General features: G+C 56.3%; 1 protein-coding gene across 1 annotated transcript; it reads left to right on the top strand.

The window, feature by feature from the left end:
- Window positions 1–3,917: 3,917 nt before the first annotated feature.
- Window positions 3,918–17,613, top strand: RGS14 (regulator of G protein signaling 14). The gene is made up of 15 exons (XM_027605434.1): window positions 3,918–4,142; window positions 11,047–11,068; window positions 11,243–11,421; window positions 11,755–11,847; window positions 11,931–12,074; window positions 12,463–12,606; window positions 12,724–12,835; window positions 13,159–13,271; window positions 13,650–13,853; window positions 15,486–15,562; window positions 15,812–15,938; window positions 16,037–16,118; window positions 16,225–16,271; window positions 16,353–16,467; window positions 16,717–17,613. The coding sequence occupies exons 1-15, from the start codon at window positions 4,098–4,100 to the stop codon at window positions 16,917–16,919; spliced, it is 1,707 nt and encodes a 568-aa protein (XP_027461235.1). The 5' UTR covers window positions 3,918–4,097; the 3' UTR covers window positions 16,920–17,613.
- The last annotated feature ends 1,624 nt before the right edge of the window (window positions 17,614–19,237 follow it).

Here is a 19,237-nt window from a genome sequence, read left to right as displayed (position 1 = left end):
AGGCTTGTGAGCCAATGAGGAACAGAAGGGTAGTTTGATTCAGGGCAGCACGAAGGTCGTGTGCGTAGCGAGGCATGCTGGAACTCGTAGTTTTTTGGGGCCTTCCGCACAGGCTGGACAGACGAAGACTATAACGACCTCGGCCACCGGCCGGTGATCACGTCTCTGTAGTAACGTTTCCCAGTCCTGAGGGGAAAGAATTCAGAATGGAAGGAGGAGGCCTGAATTCCAACTCCCTCGCCCCCTCGCACTCACTGGGTGGCTCTGGCTAGCCTCTTTTTAGCCTCTCTGGTCCCACCCCTCTCCTAGGGTCACGCCTTTGCAGACGTAGAATTCCCAGTTGAGGGTGTGCACTACTACCACCAGCTCCTGTGGCCCATAGGGTTTAAGCAGGAGTAACAGACCCGGATCCTGTCCCGGACCCCAGTGACGGTTGGGACCCACCCGGATCCAAACCATCTTAGTGCCCGCCCGCTGCAGCTGGAAGCGGCCATAAATGGTCCAGAAAAGCTAACCTGTGGACCTGAGGTTAAAAACTGCTGGCCCACAGCCACATAGAGCTCTGTTTTACCTGCTCATGCTATTTCAATACAATGATTTAAATATCGATATTTTTATCTTTTATTATTTTAAAGATTTTGAGAGCAAGAGCGCACAAACGGGGCGAGGGGCATAGGGAGAGGAAGAAGCAGACTCCCCGCTGAGCAGCGATTCCCAGACGCAGGCAGCCACTTAACAGACTGAGCCACCCAGGCGCCCACTGATATTTTTAAATGTACAGACTTGACATCAGAAATCCAAATTAACGGTTTTTTCAGAAAAATCTGGAGCTCCAACCACACTACGCCTATGTGGCCTTACAAAGGCCTTCCCCTGCTGAGCTAGCCTCCCCACTGGCCGCTAATTTATAGCACCTGCTCCGCCCCTCTAGCTATTTGAATTAATAACCCCTGTTACAGATCAGGGGGTGGGAGGTGGAATCATTGGTTGGTTGCTCCTTTATATTATCCAAGAATCTGCCCTTTTGAATGAGTGAACTTAAGATTAGTGCTGAGACATCTTTATATGATCACATATTTTTGATTAGCTTATTATTAATATGCTCGTATATGTAGTACAAACATTTAATACAACGAAAGTCCCCTGCCACTCCCCTCCCAAAGAGTATTCCCTTTCAGAGATTTATCTATATCTATACAAACAAGGATATGTACCCTCCACTAGACCTCTAGGAAGGCTAGGATTTTTGCCAGTTATGGTCACTTCTGAATTTCCAGCATCTAGAACCACACTTGGCACAAAGGAAGTGATTATTAAGTAATTAGTAAAAATATGAATATTTGTTCTAGAACCTGGAATTGGGTCATGGAGCATGAGTAGGAGTTTACCAGCAGGGGAAAAGGCATTCTCAGCAGAGGGAACAGGAGATGCAAAGGCCCAGAGGGATGCCTGAGAGCATATGGGATGAAAACAGTTCGGAATGGCTGAGGAGAGGTGGGGGAGAGTGTAGCTGAGGCCAGAACTTGAAGGGCCTTCAATTTCCAGCTAAGGAACGTGGCCTTTTTCCAGAAAGCAATGGGATGGTTTTAAGCATGAGAGTGGCCACCTGGGTTTCTCTGGCTATGTTGAGGAGAAGAGATTGGAGGTGGGCTACCCTACCCAGGTGGGGAGACTGAATAGAAGGTCATTATGACCAGATGAGAGATAGCAAGGCCTGATCCAGGGAAGTCTCCAGAGGGAAGGGGGATCAGATCTCCCACAGGGAGACTAGATATCAGTAACTGATCCCCTGTGGGAAGCCAGGGAGAGAGAAGTTGAGAACAGCGTTCTGAGGGCTGGAGGGGAGAAAACTTGATAAGGACTAAGAGATGGGAAGTCCCAGGGTTGGCTGGGGTCCCTGGGGTAAAGATGTGGTCAGAGCTGAAATTGGTATCCATAGTGGAGAGGTGAGGAGAGGAGAGGATGACCTTAGCAGGGGTCAGAGCCTGTAACAGGGTCTTTTTGGGGAGAAAGATGAACTGTTGGCACCTGGTCTGGGGGCAGCCCTGGTGCAGCTCCTGGCACCCAAGCACACCTATTCACAACTTAGCAGTATCTAACTTGATGTATAACCTTGGGCAACTCACTCCTCCCTGAGTCTCAGTTTCCTGATCTGTAAAATGGAAATAACTCCACTCACAAAGAGGGTGTTAGGATCAAATGAAGTCATGTGGGGAGAAGACCCTGTAAACGGTGAAGCCCTCCATGAAACCTAGGCCCAGATCCATGGCACAGCAGATAGGCAGTATCTACTGACATCACACACCCTAGAAACCCCTCCCAGGCACAATGCCATTGTCATGCACCTTATTAAGACAATGCTCCAGGCCCAAAAGCAACCCCCAATACACATACCAAATCTGACTGAATCCCTCTATCTGGGGGACCTGGAGCAAGGTGTCTGGGAAGAGGGGAGTCAGGGCCCGGTAAAGAGGTATATTAAGTAGGGTAACACTAGCTGCTATCACAAATAGACTCGAATGTGTGCAACGGTTCAAAGATTATTCCTCACTCAGGTTAACAGTGCAAAGCTAGTGTTCCTGGTTGATGGGTGGCTTCCCTTTGTGCCCTAATACAAAGACCCTGTCTCCTACCTCCTGTGGCCCCACAATCCCTTAATCTCCTGCACCCAGCCAGCTGAAGGTGAAAGAAACAATGTGGAGGGCACATACTACATAAACGTCTTGGCCCAGAGACGGCACTCATCATTTCAGTCACTTTTACTTGGTGGAACTAGTCACAAGGCCACACCTGACTGCAAGTGAGCCTGGGAAATTAAAGTTTAAGCATGCACCCAGAGGAAGAGGACATGAACTTGTGGTGAAGAGTCAGTCAGTTTCTGCCACGGAGAGGTTCAAGTCACAGCCATGGATAGGGACGGTAGGATAGAGGGTAGAAAACTGAAGAGGGACCCAAACCAGAGCGGTGGGTGACTTGAGCGCACTAAGCCCATAACGTAAGGTAAAACGCAAGCCCTTGTAGTAGGTGCATGCCTGTATAAGAAAGAGGCCAACTGAGGACTCTGGTTAGGGGCCCCGAGTTCAGCCGGCCCGGGGCCGGGGCTGGGAGGGCAGGGTGTCACTCTTCAGCTGACCGTACTACACCAAGGTAGGATTTTTGTGTGAGTGAGAATGAACACACAGGCATCACACATAGATGCCACCAACGTGTTCCCCTGCCTGGGGGGGTGGGCACATGTCACCAGGGTGGCTGGGTGCTTAGGTGCCTATGTGCAGTTGTGCCTGTCACAGGCCCAGGGTTTTCTTATGAAGGGTGAGCCTATGTGTTTATAACATGTATACCTGAACGGTTTGGGTGTGCATGACCATGCATGCAAGGTGTCCATCTGTCTGTACACTTGGACACATGCCTGGGCAGTGTCTGGGGATAAAGGTAGTCGCTCTGCATGCGCACAGCTGCCGGGGGTGGGGGTGGGTACTGAGTGTGCACCTGCGCAGCACAAACACAGCAGGTGTGAGATAAGCGTGTGCTGAGTAAAGTACTTGTGTGCATACTCGGTGCGCATATCCGTATGTTTGTGCATACGCATTCGCACCCCCGCCAGGGTGCAAAAAGGTGACTAAGTGTGTAAGCGCACACTTCTGTGTGCCTGGACATGATCTTAGAGCTCCCTGGGCTGGGCCAGACCAGGCTTAGCTCCTTCCTGGGCGCACAGAGGCCTCTGCAATGTGCTGGTAACAGTGTGGGGCACTGCCAAAGGTGCACTGGTGGCGTGTGTGTGCCTGTGAATGTGTGTGTGTACGCGCATGTGTGTGCTTGTGTGTGTGTGTGTGTGTGTGTGTGTGTGTGTGTGTGTGTGTAGGAAGAGGCATTCGCTCTCTTAGACCTTGCTTCTTTCTGTGGTTCGGTTTCTATAGAGACACTTCCTGTGGCAGAGAAAAGAGGTAGTGAGCTGGTGTTTCAGGATGTGAGGGCCCGCAGGAGCAGAGCCGGGCTCTCTGTGTTGCCTGCCTGCCGCCGTGCAAGCTCTGGCCGGGGCTGCCCACGGTCCCCATGGTGGGCGCTCCTCGCAGCAGGGACCCGTGAACAGCGGCGGCATGCCGGGGAAACCCAAGCACCTGGGTGTCCCCAATGGGCGCATGGTGAGTGTGGGCTCCAGGCCAGGCCCATGGGGAAGGGGTGGGCACACCCAGGGTGGAGCCCAGGAGGCACACCCGGCAGGGCTGGGCAAGAGCCTGCATGCTGCCGGTGGGCAGGAGAAGTTGGGTACAAACAGGAGCAGGTAGTGGGACCTGGGACTCTCATCCTAGGACCTTCTAGATGGCCCAGCTGGGGACCTGGGCAGCCTCGGAGAGGAGAGCAGAGTACAGTGGGCATAGGCTTCTGGTCCCCACTGCTTCCTCTCCTGCCACTTTGGCCCCATCCAGGGCTGCCCACATCCCAGGGCAGCAGGGAGACCTGGCATGCCCTTTGACCCCTGCCTACCCCCACAATGGCCCAGGCCCCCACTTCTGACTTAGCCTCAGCCTTCCTCCCGCCTCACCCCACATCCTGATGCCCAAGGTCAGGTAAGGGGTAACCCTCAGTGGGTCACTGCTCTTCAGCTGGACCTGCTCAGAGGCTTCCTGCCAGAACGAGTAGTCTTTGGGCAGCCTGGGATGGGTCAGCAGGGTCAGGCCAGCTTGGTGCAGCTTGTCTTTTCTATTCCTGGGCCACCAGGAAGAGTGGGAGTAGCTGGGTGCTCGGATGCCCTGGCTACTGCTACTGCTGCTGCCGTGCCCTCTAACCCTCTCCCTGGCTACTTCACCTTTAAATCAGAGCTGTGCTCAGACAGTCCAGCTTCTGTATTCATTCAGCTGATGGGGCTGACTGTGCTGGGCCTTCCTTCTCTCCCTAGGATACCAGCCCTCTTGGCAGAGCCCCAACCCCTCCTAACAACCCCAGAAAGGCCAGACAGTGTCTTAACCTCCAAGCTAGCCCCAGCCTAGGACTATGGGACAAAACCAATGGGTCTAGAGAGAACTGGGTTCCAGTCTTGGCTCCATTGTCCCTTACTAGGGGTCCTCTCTGACCCTCAGTTTCTTCACCTGTAAAATGAGGAAATTGGAACAGTTCTCCAAGGCTTGTTGAGATGATTAAGTGGAATGATGAATATGAGGCCCTTGACCCATTGTGGGGGCTCCATAAATGTCAGCCCAATGCCTCCCTTCATTCTCAACCCCTCTTCAAGGATCCCCTGCCTCATTCAGAAACTGAGGTCTTACTCACACTCCTGCCTCCTAATTACCAAGACCTTTCTCCACCTCTCCTTCCAGTGTCTCTTTATTGCCCATCCCCAGGCTAGTTAGGTGGGAGAGAGGCAAACCCCATCAAGCTGGCCCAGTTCCCCACCTCACTGTCTTTACCATCAACCTAACTTTGAAAGTTCAAGAACCTAAGGTCCTCCAACTCTAGAGGCATGACACTCAGGTGTCGAGGCCAAGGAGGAGCATGTCCACTCTCATGCCCACCCCAGCGGGCAGCTGGGTTGGTGCTTCTGAGCAGTGCCCAGAACTGGAGGGCAACTGAGGGTGCCCGGAGATGGACCCAGCCTCTGCCCCTCCCACGTCAGCCCATGGCTTCTCTACCCCAAAGTCATTCAGAGAAGGGAGGGCACCCAAGTTCTGCGCCCAGCCCTGGCCAGCTCACAGATGCCCTGGTTCCTGGCAGCAACCTTCGCACACAGGTTTATCTTTGCCCTTCCTGGGTCTGTTCTGAACTCTCCATGTCACCTCTTGGAATCCTGAGGGTCACGGCTCGCCTGCTCGCTGGCCATCCGTCCGCTTTCTGAGACGGCACTCAGCTGACGGGGGAGGGGCGGACGGGTGTCAGCAGGGGCGCACACAGAGGCACCTGTGGAGCAGGCAGCAGGCTCCTTCCACGAGTTACGCCCCCGATGGAGCCTCAGAGGAGTAAATGACATGCTGATGGCGGCCAGCAAGTAGAGGGGCCTGCATCTGAACCCAGCCTCTCTGACTCAATGCCAGTGGTCCCCCACCTCCCAGAAATGCCTGGCTCTGTCCTCCCCCACCTCCCCCTGCCACTACCCCCGCCCACGGCTGCCATCATTCCCTGCTGAGGCAGCTTCATTTGTCAGCCTCGTGTTTCCGCCACTCAGCTTGTCAGGCAGTTGCAATGAATCCTGTCACTTAGAGATGATTCCCAGCCCCCTCCCACAGACATCTTCACACAACCCCGAAGGCCGCTTCATTTGTTCATGCAGGCATTCAGTCAATGGCCCCGCCATAGGTCTGCTCTGTGCCGGCCCTGTCCTAGGCACTGGAGACCCAAACCCATCGCCCTAGCCCCTACCCCCAAGCAGCTCCCAGTCTGGCAAGGCACAAAAGACTCAGGTACAAATACCAGAATAAAATTCAGATTTGGGTAAGAGCTATGGATCCGGAGTAGAGAAAGCTTGAGGAGGACCTGGGAAGGGAGAACTGACTTGTCGGATCATTTTGTGCATTGTGCTATGAAGTTCTTGAAAGGATATGCCATCTGGAAGAGGGGATGGCATGGGGAAGGGGCTGGATGTGGGGAAACACAGGGTGTGTGTACAGGGACATGGCCTAAGGGGAAGCTGGGCCTAAAGCTTGGAGAGTGGTGGTTATCATATCCTGTCACGCTCAGGGGGCCCAGTGAGTCTTCCCACCTGGAGAGACCTGCAAGGCAGAGCCTGCTGCAGCTCCGCCTGCCTTCTTGGCATCCAGCTCAGGGCTAGGGTTCAGCTCCACAGGGCTGGCTCAGGCTGAAGGGGCCAGGCACCCAGGGTTCTCTGTGCATCTATCCAGAGAGGATCTTGGGGCCTCAGTTTCCCCAAACTAGGATGAAACGAGATGATGGTACAGGGTGCCCAGCACAGAAGATGCTAAGTAAATGGGCCCTCCCTTTGAGGTCTGACCTCTCCAGAGGGTAGAGTTCAAGAGGACCCCCTGGGCCCTTTACCCCTGATTGACTTTGCCCACCCGTGTCCAAAGGGCTGAGGCCCTGGGCCTCCCAGTTCCCCTTGTACATCTGTCTGCCCAGGGAGGCGGCTTCATGGAGGGAAGACCTCAGGCTCCAGTCGGACACACTTGGCTTTTAACTTCAGCTCAGCCACTTCCGCACTGTGGGACTTCTTTGGGTCTAGGTTTTCTCATCTGTAAAATGGGGCTAATAACACCTGCTACACAGATTTGAAGATAGAGTGAGAACATGGATGTGTACTGTCAGAGAGAGCCTGTCACACAATTGGAGCTCAGAAATGTTGGTCTACTCCACTCTCACCTCAGTATCCTTAGATACCAGTGGCTCTTCCAGGGCCTAAGAGAAAGGTATGGCAAACTGAGGCCAGATCATGGGTCAGGGGTGTCACCTTCCACCACACCCTTCCTCATCCTTTCTTCCCTTTTTCTCCCATTCACTCACCACTTCTCAGGCAAGCCAGGGTGGCGCAAGGCCAGCCCTGCTCAGCACAACTTCCCCAGGCCCGGGAGACTGGGCAGGCAGGAGCCCTGGGCAGGGCATCAGTATGAGGTCAGCAGAGCCCCTGACAGCTGCTTTCACATACCCACTCACTCTTCCTAGCAGCCCCAAGAAACTGGGAATGCCGAGCCCCATTCTACCCTGTGGGGGAAACTGAGGCCCAGGGGAGGAATTTACTTGCCCTTGAATGGTGGAACTGAAATTGGACCCTATCCTCACTCCCTCCCACCTCTGGATCTCTGTCCCTACCCCATCTCAGCCCCAACTCTATGGATCAACAACCAGTGGGGCTAGAGGGACTGAGACAACAGAGATGGGGGGTTCAGAGGTGAAGGATCCCTGGTGAAGGGGGTGCCAGGGCCTCATGGGAGGGCAGAGGAGGACTGCTAGGGCCCTGACAGCTGCTCATTGGCACCAGAGCAAGGAGGGTGCTTCATGGGAGGGAGTTCAGGTTGGTTCCCTCTACAAACCAGGCCTGCCCTCCGGGAGCTACCAAATTGTAAGGAGAGAGAGGCCTAGACACGGATGGGCAGAAGTGTGGTGGGCAGGAGGGCTCAGGGCAACTGGTCTTTGGAGGGGACTGGTGTCAATGAGCAGAGATTGGAGAGCAGTTAGTTCAGTGAGGGGAGCAGGAGCAGACACTCAGCAAGAGAAAGCAGCAAAGCAGGAAACAGGAGTGGGAAGGGGCGTGGGGAACCTAGAAAAGTTTGATAAAGTGTAGGGTGGCGTGAGGGGGAGGGAGATGGGGGAGGATGAAGGGGTTCATTAGTCAGGCCCAGGCTGAGCTTCAGCTGTAACCCAGCAACTGCTCCAGCCCCCGGGGCAGGGAGCTTGGCCACAGCCACCACCTGGGAGCCAGCCGAAAGACACGGACAGTGAATTCAACATAATGTCAAGAATAAAACGGAATAGGAGTGTCGGCTGGCTTCAGCTGCAGATGCCTATGCCCTATCTGTGGCTCCAGGCCTGCCCCAGCCGCCATGGGGCTCTGAACTTGGGAGAGGCCGAGTGCAGGGATGGAGGGCAGGGGGGAGAGAGGCCAGTGCGTTAGGGGGGACGGAGGACCAGGTGGCCACCATGGAGCGGGAGGCAGGATGGTTCCGGGAGCCTGGGGCAGAGGATGGTGACAGCAGCCCTGAGGTTGGCAAAGCCGCAGAGCAGGCAGGACAAGCAGGTGCGGCATGAGCAGAGCTGCCAGGAACGGAAGGAGCAGGCTGGAAGGGACCCTGGCCTTCAATTTGTCGTCTTCGTGCAGCCCGGGAGTTGGGACTTTCTCTGGCAGCCAGCCGCTGGAGCTGACTCGGAAGAAGGGAAGAAGCCATCAGATGAGGGGTGCAGAGGCAGGAGGGCGAGGGTGTCGGGGGTGGGAGTGGGGCACCTGCAAATGGGCTCCACGCCCAGCCACGTTCTGCGCCAACTTTCTTTCCTCTTCAGCAACCTTTCACCTCCACACTCCAAGTGGGAGACGAGGCTCAGGGAGGAGCCCGAGGGTGTAAAACTGGAAAAGGGCAGAGCTGGGATTTGACTCTGGGTCTGACAGACCCCAACACCTGTGTTCTTTCCTCTATAACAGGGCTAGCAAACTCGGAAGTGGAGCAGGGTCAGACATCAATACTAATGTACCAACAGCAATAACAGTAACGTTCATGCCAGATAGTGTTCTGGGTTCCTTATCTACATATTTAACTTATTTAGTCACAGAAACCCTTTGAAGTCAGGAGAAGCGTTTGCCCCATTTCTATAGAGAAAGAAACTGAGGCACAGAGAAGTGTAGCGCCTTGTCCAAGATCACACAGCACAAATTGGAACTTGGGCAGTCTGGGGCAGCACCTGCCTCCGTAAGTAACATAAATGCATCAAACTGGCCTCAGAGACCCCTGAAGAGAACATGAGCCCCTTCCAGGGAAGGCCGTTGCTGCTCAGTGCCAGCCAACATTGTCATGCTGGGAAGAAGCTCCGGGGAGTTGAGGCATCACAGGAGTTTATGTAAAACTCCTGATTTTTAAATGTGGGAATACCTTTCAACGTAAAATGAAAAAAAAAAAATCTTGGGCCTCCTGGGTGGCTCAGTCAGTTAAACCCACTTACAAAAAATAAGGGCCAAGATATTAATAATGTCCTACATATTTCCAGGCCAGCTCTGGCCCACAGATGTGGGACCTGAGTGTTTCTAGGTGGGAGTGGGGAGCAAAGAGGGAGATTCCAGCTAGGAGGGCAGGGAGAGGCTTCCTGGGGGAGATGTTTGCAGACCTGTTTCCAGTGGGGATGTAACAAAGGGACAGGTGGTAGAAACTCCTGTGACAAGCCTAGTGAGAATATAGGATGTGAGAGAGAGGGAGGAACTGGGGATGATTGAGCCCAGGTGGCGGGAAGAAAGACAGGAACGATGTAGGGAAACTTTTCGGTGCCCTGCTTTGGTGGTGGCAGAGGTGGCTTCCTTTGGGACTGGCTGAGTTGGAAGGGCTTGTGGGACATTTGGGCAGAGATGATAGCAGGAAGTTGGCTCTGTGGGTTTGGATCTGGGGAGATGTAGGAGGGGGAAAGGGCCCAGGTCAGAGTCAGGGAGGGGTAGAGGCCATCTTGTGTGGGTAGGAGATGAGGAGGAAGCTGGAGGAGCTGCTAGGAAGGTAGGAAGACCAAGGGAAACCACTGCAAGAGTCATTTTGAAAGGAGGGTTTTTTCTATTTCACTAATGGTTGGGATTCCCAGAGAAGTCGGAGTTGTGCATGGGGTGGAGGGGTGGGGGAGGATGGAGTTGGTCTCTACAGCAATGCTATTCACAGTGTGGTCTATGGACCAGCGCATCAGCATTGCCTGAGAGCTTGTTAGAAATGGAAAGTCTCCGGCCCCATTCTGGACCTACTGAGCCTGAATCTCTGGAGGTGGGCTCCTACTCGTCATTTCAATGCACATTAGAGTCTGAGAATGACTGTTCTATACTATAAAATAGCATCCTGGCACCAGCCTAAGGTGGGGTGGGGCCCAGGGTCTCTCAGGATCTTCTTCTCTGAGAGGAAATAGTTCCAACAAAGAGATCACTGGCTATAGACACCAGCAAACATTTGATACAGCATTAACCACATGCTGGCCACTGTTCTAGATGCTGGAAATGTCTTAAACTGATTTGATCTTCACAATAGTCCCAGGAAGTAAGTTACTATTATTATCATCACCCCCTATTTGCAGATGGAGACAAACAAGTATCGAGTCACACAGCTAGTAAATGGCAGAGACAAGATTCAAAGTCTCTGCTGATCCCCACCATGCTGTACACCTGGGCTTACCCAGCACATGCTGAGGGAGGAGGGAACCAGGGGCAAATGGAAAGTAACTGGCGTAAGTCCCAGCACACGGTGGTTGGCACACGATGGAAGGGGAGCCAGGAGGAGCCTGAGCAAAATGCTGAGCAAGCAGTGACCTGGCTGGGAATGGCCCTCAAGGGGGAGGAGAACACAGCTCCTGTCCTGGGGCCTGAACCCAGAACTGTACCTTGAGAACCCACCCTGGGCTCTGCTCTGACTGCCTACCTTGGATTTCTTGTAGGTTCTGGCTGTCTCAGATGGAGGTAAGTGACAAAAGGTATGGAGGAGGCTTGTTGGGGTGGGGGAGGGTATGTGGAAACAGGGTGGGGACACCCCTGTCACTTGCTACCTATCCAGGGAAAATACCTACAGATGGGGTTGGGCCAGGGCCTGGGGAAGGCCACAAGGTTCACCAACACTTGTCCATCCACCTACAGAGCTGAGCAGCACGGCAGGGCCTCAGGGCCAGGGCGAGGGCCGAGGAAGCTCCCTCAGTATCCACAGCCTCCCTAGTGGCCCCAGCAGCCCCTTCTCCACCGAGGAGCAGCCTGTGGCCAGCTGGGGCCTGTCCTTCGAGCGGCTGCTGCAGGACCCGCTGGGGCTGGCTTATTTCACTGTAAGGCTTGTGGTGGGATCGGGAGAGCAGGTGGCAGTGGCCACTATGGTGGGGGGGGGGCAGCGGGCACGGGAGAGGACATGGATGGAGCTTCAGGCTGACCAGAGTGGGATTCCTCTGTCAGCTGCCTCCTCCGGCCTTTCCTTGGCACCTTCTTCCTGTTCCTTCAGCCGGGAACTTTCCATTTTCTCGCTGTGCCTTCCAATCTGGCCCCATCTGTCTGTCTGGCCCTATCTGCCTGTCTTGGCCTCTTCGCCCTATCTCTAGCCCAATCTCTTACCGCACCCCCTGACTGGGTCTCCGTGTCTCTAACTTCCTCCTCCTCCGCACCAGGAGTTCCTGAAGAAGGAGTTCAGCGCTGAGAATGTAACTTTCTGGAAGGCCTGCGAGCGCTTCCAGCAGATCCCGGCCAGCGACACCCAGCAGGTGGGGGAAAGGGGAGCTGGGGCAGAGTGGTGGGACCAGAGCCTGGGCCATGTCCTTGACCTTCTCTGTCCCTCCTGCAACAGCTTGCTCAGGAAGCCCGCCATATCTACCAGGAATTCCTGTCCAGCCAAGCGCTGAGCCCAGTGAACATCGACCGGCAGGCCTGGCTAGGCGAAGAGGTGCTGGCACAACCCCGACCGGACATGTTCCGCGCGCAGCAGCTCCAGGTGAGCGTTTCCGGGGGTCTCATGGGACTAGGGGGCGTGGCCTTGGAAGAAAGGGCAAGAGGCGGGGCCAGATCCAGGAGCGGGGCCCGATTGTAGTGGGTGGGATGGGCGTGGGGTTCGGAAAAGGGCAAATTTGGATGCCCGCACCAAAGTAAAATGCAGGGGCAGGGCGTTGGTCAGAGGGCGGTACCAGAGGCTGCGGTGAACATGGGCTAGAGGCGGAGCCTAGCTGAGGTAGAGGCGGAGCCAAGAGTGGGGGCGGGACTGGACCAAGAGTTGGGTGGGAGGGGCTAGGGTCTTGCCTGCCAGGTCGGGGACCCAGCCCACCCCGAGGGCTGGGCCAAGCCGAGCACCCTCCCCGGCTCACCTTCCCCGCGCGGTCCCGCAGATCTTCAACTTGATGAAGTTCGACAGCTACGCGCGCTTCGTCAAGTCCCCGCTGTACCGTGAGTGTCTCCTGGCGGAGGCCGAAGGACGCCCCCTGCGGGAACCTGGCTCCTCCAGCCCGGGCAGCCCTGACTCCACGAGGAAGGTGCGGACTAGGGGCTGTGGGAAGCAGGGGGCCGGGTGCAGATCTGTAGGGCTGTGCCCCTGGTCTGCACGTGGGCTGGATTCCAGCCCGGTGCCAGCGCCTTTCCTGTACCCGCAGAAGCCGAAGCTGAAGCCCGGGAAGTCGCTGCCGCTGGGCGTGGAGGAGTTGGGGCAGCTGCCATCTGCTGAGGGCTCTGGGGGCCGCCTGCTCCGCAAGTCTTTCCGCAGGGGTGAGGGTCGGAGGCCAAAGAGAAGAGTCGGGGTGGGAGTTTGGGCAAGCTTTGAGAATCCCCCCTTCCTCCTACTTGTCGCATCGACAGTCTGTAAATCTGAAAACCGAAATAGAGGTCTCTGTGACCACCACGTTTCCCCGGTGGTTTGGTTTCTAGATTAGAGCAGAAGTTTGCGAAGCCCCCTCAGTAGCAACACTTACATGGTCCCAAGCCGCGTTAGACCCCCGCGGGAGGGTTCCAGCGGGGTCCATCAGGTTGTGGAGAAGAGGGTGTGAGGAGGGGGGGAAGGGCTGTTCTGCTCACTGCTCCCTCTCCCCTAGAACTGGCAGCCGGGGCCCCAAACTCGGCCTTGCGCAGAGAGTCCCAGGGCTCCCTCAACTCGTCCGCCAGTCTGGACCTTGGCTTCCTGGCCTTTGTCAACAGCAAATCTGAGGTGAGCAGACTGCTGGGGGAAATGAGGTGCAGGCTAGGGCCACTACTCATGCACCTTTGTGGGGCCGCCATCATTCCTAGTCATGGTCACCACTTGCATCTCCCTGCTGCCAGCCCCTCATATTCCTTACTTTCTTCCTGTCCTCACCACCTTGGGCCCCATGCATGTGCCCAGGTGTACCCAGCAGGTGTATGTGGGTCCGGGGGAGGACCTGTCTCTGGGTGGTCCTATGTCTGGGTGAGCATATATGTTGTTGTAGGAGGAGTATCTTTGCCTGCCGAAAAGTGTGCCCTTAGGCATGTGTGTGCGAGTGTGTGCCTCTCTGCATGTCCCTGAATGTGTACACATGACCTTCCCTCTACTCGTGCCCCGAATCAGAGCCACCGGAAGAGCCTTGGGAGCACAGAAGGTGAGAGTGAAAGCCGGCCAGGGAAGTACTGCTGTGTGTACCTGCCCGATGGCACAGCCTCCTTGGCCCTGGCACGATCTGGCCTCACCATCCGTGCCATGCTGGCAGGCATCTGTGAGAAACGAGGCCTCTCTCTACCTGACATCAAGGTCTACCTGGTTGGCAATGAGCAGGTGTGAATCTGGCCTGGTCCCCAACTCTCACTCTCTTCCTGATCCTGACCCCAACCCCATTTCTGTCTCTGTTCAGCTATGACTTCAACCCCAATTCCAGTCCTATTCTCACCCCCTTCCTAATTCCAGTCCCCAACACAACCCTGCCCCTCCCCCCATGCCCAGCTTCAAGGCAACCCAGCACCAACTCCTCAAACTCAGGCCTCCACTCTCATTCCATAAAGTCCCATCCCCACCCCACCCCCTCCCAGCTTCCAGCTTCACCCATCATCTTCACCGTGATGCTCTGCGGAGCTAGAGTCAGGGAGAACCACTGCCAGAGCTGGGTTTCCCCCATCACTCCCAGAGTTCCTACTGGCCATCCTTGACATGGCTGTCAGGGGCACCCAAACACACCTAGCCCATGAAAAACTTTTCTTGAGATACAAATGAGCATTAAGCTTTAAAGAGGAATCTAAGGAAAAGGGTGAGCAGAGGGACCCAGGCCTGAGCTCTGTCCTCCAGGTCCACATCCGTGGTGGGGATCCCTGCCAAGCTGGAGATGAGCCAGGCAGGATGTGATCAGGGAAGAGGAGCTGAAGCTTCAGAGAGTTTCTGAGGGAAGGTAGGCTTTTCTGGCTGGTTCCACGAAGGTTTTGTGGAAGAGGCTGCTGTTGGTGAAGGAAGAATGGAGGCAGGGAGGAGTTTGCCTGACAGAGCTGTCGGAAGAGGACATTCTAGGCAGAGGGATCAGCTTAAATGAAGCCCTGGATGTGGGTAAGGAGTGCAGGGCAAGTTCCGGAGCCTGGAGAGTGGGACTGGGAGGGCAGCAGTGGGAGGAGCTCTGCCCACTCAGGCCACCCATGCCGCCTCTGAAGCCCAGATGGGCATTCATGACTGCTGAATATAACTCCCCACCCACACTCCACCTGTCCCTGCAGCACAACATAGGCCTATCCCTGGAAGAGGCTAGGGCAGACAGGGGGGCCTATAGGGGCAGTAGACTCTGCACCTACTGTTTATGTACCTACTGTGTGCCAGGCACTGTGCCAGATACTTTACCTCCTCTGGCCTCACAGCAGTCTTGGGGGGAAGGGCTCTTGTTGCAGTGAGGAGACAAGTAGTAAGTGGGGATGGAGAGAAGTGGACAAGTGTCAAAAAAGGGACAAGGCCTGGGTAGCTGATCAAAGGTGGGTGGTGAGGAAGGAAATGCATCCAGCTGGTCTGGTTGGGTTTCACATGCCTGAGAGACAAGGGGGCAGCTGTCAAGGGGGCAGGTCCTGGCCTGGCCTGGCCTGGCCTGGGAAGAGGCGGCCTCATGGTCCAGGACCTAGGCCTTCTCCTTATCCAAGCAGCCTCATTTACCATTCCATGCTCACCCCACTCGCATGCTTCCTGTAACTCCGTTTCTTTTCCAAAGCTGTCCAACCTTCTTGCCACCCTTCTCCCTGGCTTTGGCCATATTAGGCTCCCACTCCAGCCAGGAGTCTTACTCCATCCACATCTCTGTGGCTCACCCGCCCATTGGCCCTTCCCTCTGACCCTTAGGGGCCCCAGTGGGGGCTGTCGGAGGAAGTGAGGTGGTTTCCTCGGACCCTGGGGATGGTTGGGGCTGGGGAGGGAGGGACTCTGACCCCTGCCTGGCATCTGCAGAAGGCCCTGGTCCTGGATCAGGACTGCACCGTGCTGGCGGACCAGGAAGTGCGGCTGGAGAACAGGATCACCTTCGAGTGAGTGCCCCTCCTCCCAGGCTTGGGTCCTGGGTCCCAACACTTGTTTGGGTCCCAGTTCAGGCTGTTGTTCTCCCTCTCAGGTCCCGCCCCTGGTGCTAACTGCGTCCCAGGGGCTAAGGGCCCACCCCCAAGTTGTCCCACCCCCTCCCAGTTCAGGCTCCGCCCCCTTTTGGACCTGTCCCTGGGGGGCTGGGGGAGAGGCGGGCGCGCTCTCCTGCCCTGCCGCAGCGCGAGGGTCCCGTGCAGGGTCGAGTTGGTGGCTCTGGAGCGCGTGGTGCGGATCTCCGCCAAGCCCACCAAGCGGCTGCAAGAGGCGCTGCAGCCCATTCTGGCGAAGCATGGCCTGAGCCCGCAACAGGTGGCGCTGTGCCTGGTGAGCCGGGGGACAGCGGGGCAGGGCAGGGGCGGCCGGGAGCGGGCTGCCTGTCTCGCGGGCTGCCTGTCTCGCGGGCTGCTGACCTGTCCCCACAGCCAGGCGAGAAGCAGCCGCTGGATCTGGGGAAGCTAGTGAGCTCGGTGGCGGCCCAGAGACTGGTTTTGGACACTCACCCAGGTAGAGAAGCAAGGCCCCAGGGCTTGGTCCCCGGAGATGGCTTTGGCCCAGAAGGGAAGGGGTCCAGGTGGGAGGCAAACACTAACGGCGGTGCGCTCTGCCATAGGTGTGGAGATTCCCGAAGCTAGGGACATAGCCCAGCGTCGCAGCCAGGTGAGAGAGAGAGAAAGGGCTCCCCCTTCTACCCACTGCACCTCCTCTCCCAGCTGTGGCCCTGACTCCACGTTCTTACAGGGCGGCCAACCTAGAGCCCAGAACAAGGCTGCCTATCCCCCTCCACTGTCCCTCAACTCCATGGCGGAGGGGCCGAGTAGTCTCACTGGGAAGCGGCAGACCTGTGACATTGAAGGTACTTTGGGGACAGTGGGAGCTAGGGACCAGAAGCATTGGGGACCATTGAAGGTGGGTAGAATCAGAGAGGCTTGAGCTGAGGCCGGCACCTGCATGTCTTTGGGGCTGGAAGAGTGTCCATTGGGGCTGGGGGACCCGAGGGGCTGAAGGGCAGAAGGAGGTTCGGGAGGCTGTGGTCATAGTAAGGGCAGCAGGATGGTGGTGGGCTAGCACCAGTGGGCCTCTTGACTCTATGCCCCCCCCCCAGGCCTGGTGGAGCTGCTGAATCGGGTGCAGAGCAGTGGGGCCCACGACCAGAGGGGCCTTCTGCGCAAAGAGGACCTGGTGCTTCCAGAATTTCTGCAGCTGCCGGCCCAAGGGCCCAATTCCCAGGAGGCCCCACCACAGACTGAATCAGAGGTCCAGCCCAAGGGGGACCCCTTGGACTCCACTGACCACTCGGGCCTCTGACAGCTGCCCAACAGTCCAGGCCGGCTGCATGGCACCTGGCGGGCCAAGCATGCCGTGGGCCCGCTCTGCATGCCCTGTCTTTGACATGAGCGTCCTTGGCCCCTTCCTGCCACGGGCAGGCCCGCAGGAAGAGCTGGACGGGGGTGGAGAGCGGGCTCAGAGGAGCCACACCCCACAGCTACCACCGCTTGGTCCCTCATCAGTTCACTCACCCATCCCTTGCTGCCAGGTCACTGAGGGGAGGTGGGCCTCGCCTCCCCAGTACAGGCATGCCCAGCACAGAGGGGCAGCGTTGGCGGTGCCAGCCCCCCCACCCTGTGCTAAGCCTCAGCAGGGAGCAGGAGGTGGGGCTGGCCCCTCCTCAGGGAGCTGGTATGAGTAAGGCCTGGGGGTGCAGGTGGGCAGCCCCTCACTCTACTCACATAGGCTCTGCTGGACGTATGGATTTTGCAGTTGGCCTGGGGCAGCTGGGTTTGTCCTGGATGTACGATATTGTTATTATAATAGTAATTATTATTCTCCCGTGAGGTGTGTTCCTTGTGTGCCTGTCTACCCTGTGTTACCCCCCCTCCTGAAACTGCACTGCCTCTGTCACCAAGGTCAGTGCCAGGAAGCCCTTGGGGACCTCAGGATGTGCCCCCTGACTTCCTGTTGTCAGAACTTCTCTTCCTGACTGCACAGAGTATTGGGGTGTGAATATGAGAGACAGAGAGAGGGAGGGAAGGAGGAAGGGGGGAGGGAGGGGAAGACCCTTCTGGGGAGCTGTGCCTCTGCCACCTGTCCTCATGCTGCTCCTCAGTCTCTGGATCTGAGTAGAGCACAGCATCTGGTTGTCCTCTGCTTCTAGTGGGGCTCGAGTGTGTCTCTGCAGACATGGCTGTGGGCTCCTTTGGATGCATTAAGGGCCTTGTGGAGGCTCCTGGTTGTTGTGGTGGGGGCAGGTTCTGTCCCTTGCCTGCTTTGGCTGGGTAGTCATCCCTGTCCCTAGGCAGCCCACACAGGGAGGGGGAGCAGGGAGGACCTCCCAGAAGGAGGGCCCAGCATGTGGGCAGAGAAGCCAGACTCAGTCCCGGTGCTGCTGAGACAGAGGAAACAAGGGGACATGGGAACCTCGAAGGGACACCTGGGGAGTGAGGGACCCTCCTGACCCCCTCAGGCAGGTCAAGCTCTCTTCCCCACTCCAGTTCTTTGTGCTTGCTGTCCCCTCTGCCAGGAACTGCGCGCCCCGCTGCCGTGTACCATCATGGCACCTCATTCTTGAAATTCCTGAGAGAGATCAGTGGGGTTTGCTGGCCCATCATGCCTTTCTCCAGAAGTTGGACCCGAGCCTTTCTCGGGGGCCTTCAGCCCTCTGCCCCCTCTGCTCATTTTGCTTGGCTGGGTTGACCAGACCCCCTAGCTGCTGGAGGGGGGCTCATGACCCAGGCCTGGCCAATCAGAGTTTGGTGCAGGGCTGATTCTCTGACCCCAATCAAAATCCCAGTCCTGGTCATCGACCATCTCCCGGGGATTTGAACAGAGGATATGCAGGGAGAGAACCTGCATGTCAGTGAAGCCAATGCAGGAGAGCAGGACTGAGAGATAGAAGTAGATTCTTGACGAAACTTACCTGAACAACTAAATTCACCCAGGCCTGAAGTCAGCCACCCCTAGACATTCTCATTTAGGCAAGCCAACACATTCTTTCTGTGTGCATGTGCCTGGGACTCTGGGTTTTCTAAGACCTGCAACCACAAAAGTTCTGCTTCATCATTCAGTTTGAACACCTCAGCGGAGCCTTCCCTGGTCACCGGATGCTGGGATCTAAACGTTTGTGTCCATCCCCCACCCCCCAACATTCATATGTTGAAACCCCAGTCCCAAGGTGATGATGGTATTGGGAGGAGGAGCCTTTGCGATGTGCTTGGTCATGAGGGTGGAGCCCTCATGAGTGAGGTTAGTGCCCTTATAAAAGAGATCCCAGAGAGCTCCCCCACCCCTCCCACCCTGTGAGGATGGAACAAGAAATTGGCTGTCTACACCCTGGAAGAGTGCTGTCACAGACACCAAATGTGCTGACACCCTGGTCTTGGACTTCCAGCCTCTAGAACTGTGAGAGATAAGTTTCTGTTGTTTATAAGCCACCTAGTCTCTGGTATTTTTGTTATAGCAGCCCAAACGGACTGATACAAGATATGAAGTGCTCCCCAACTTTGTTCTCTACCACGCTGTCTAGTTTTCTTCCTTCATAGTGCTCATCCCACTCTGTAATGACCTTGTTTACTTATTTACACTTGTTGGCTGACAATATGAAAAACATGCCCTGATGGCAGTGACCT

The sequence above is a fragment of the Zalophus californianus genome, chromosome 5 (genome assembly GCF_009762305.2).
Source record: "Zalophus californianus isolate mZalCal1 chromosome 5, mZalCal1.pri.v2, whole genome shotgun sequence".
In the NCBI taxonomy this organism is placed as follows: domain Eukaryota; kingdom Metazoa; phylum Chordata; class Mammalia; order Carnivora; family Otariidae; genus Zalophus; species Zalophus californianus.
Note: the sequence above shows the minus strand (reverse complement) of the source record. Positions and strands in the feature narration are given on the sequence as shown.

Bases quoted from the DNA above. Each gene is read 5' to 3' on its own strand.
- RGS14 (XM_027605434.1), top strand. From the start codon at position 4,098: ATGCCGGGGAAACCCAAGCACCTGGGTGTCCCCAATGGGCGCATG. The intron at 11,848-11,930 runs GTGGGGGAAAGG...CTCCTGCAACAG, and splicing joins CGGCCAGCGACACCCAGCAG to CTTGCTCAGGAAGCCCGCCA. The intron at 13,854-15,485 runs GTGTGAATCTGG...TGGCATCTGCAG, and splicing joins ACCTGGTTGGCAATGAGCAG to AAGGCCCTGGTCCTGGATCA.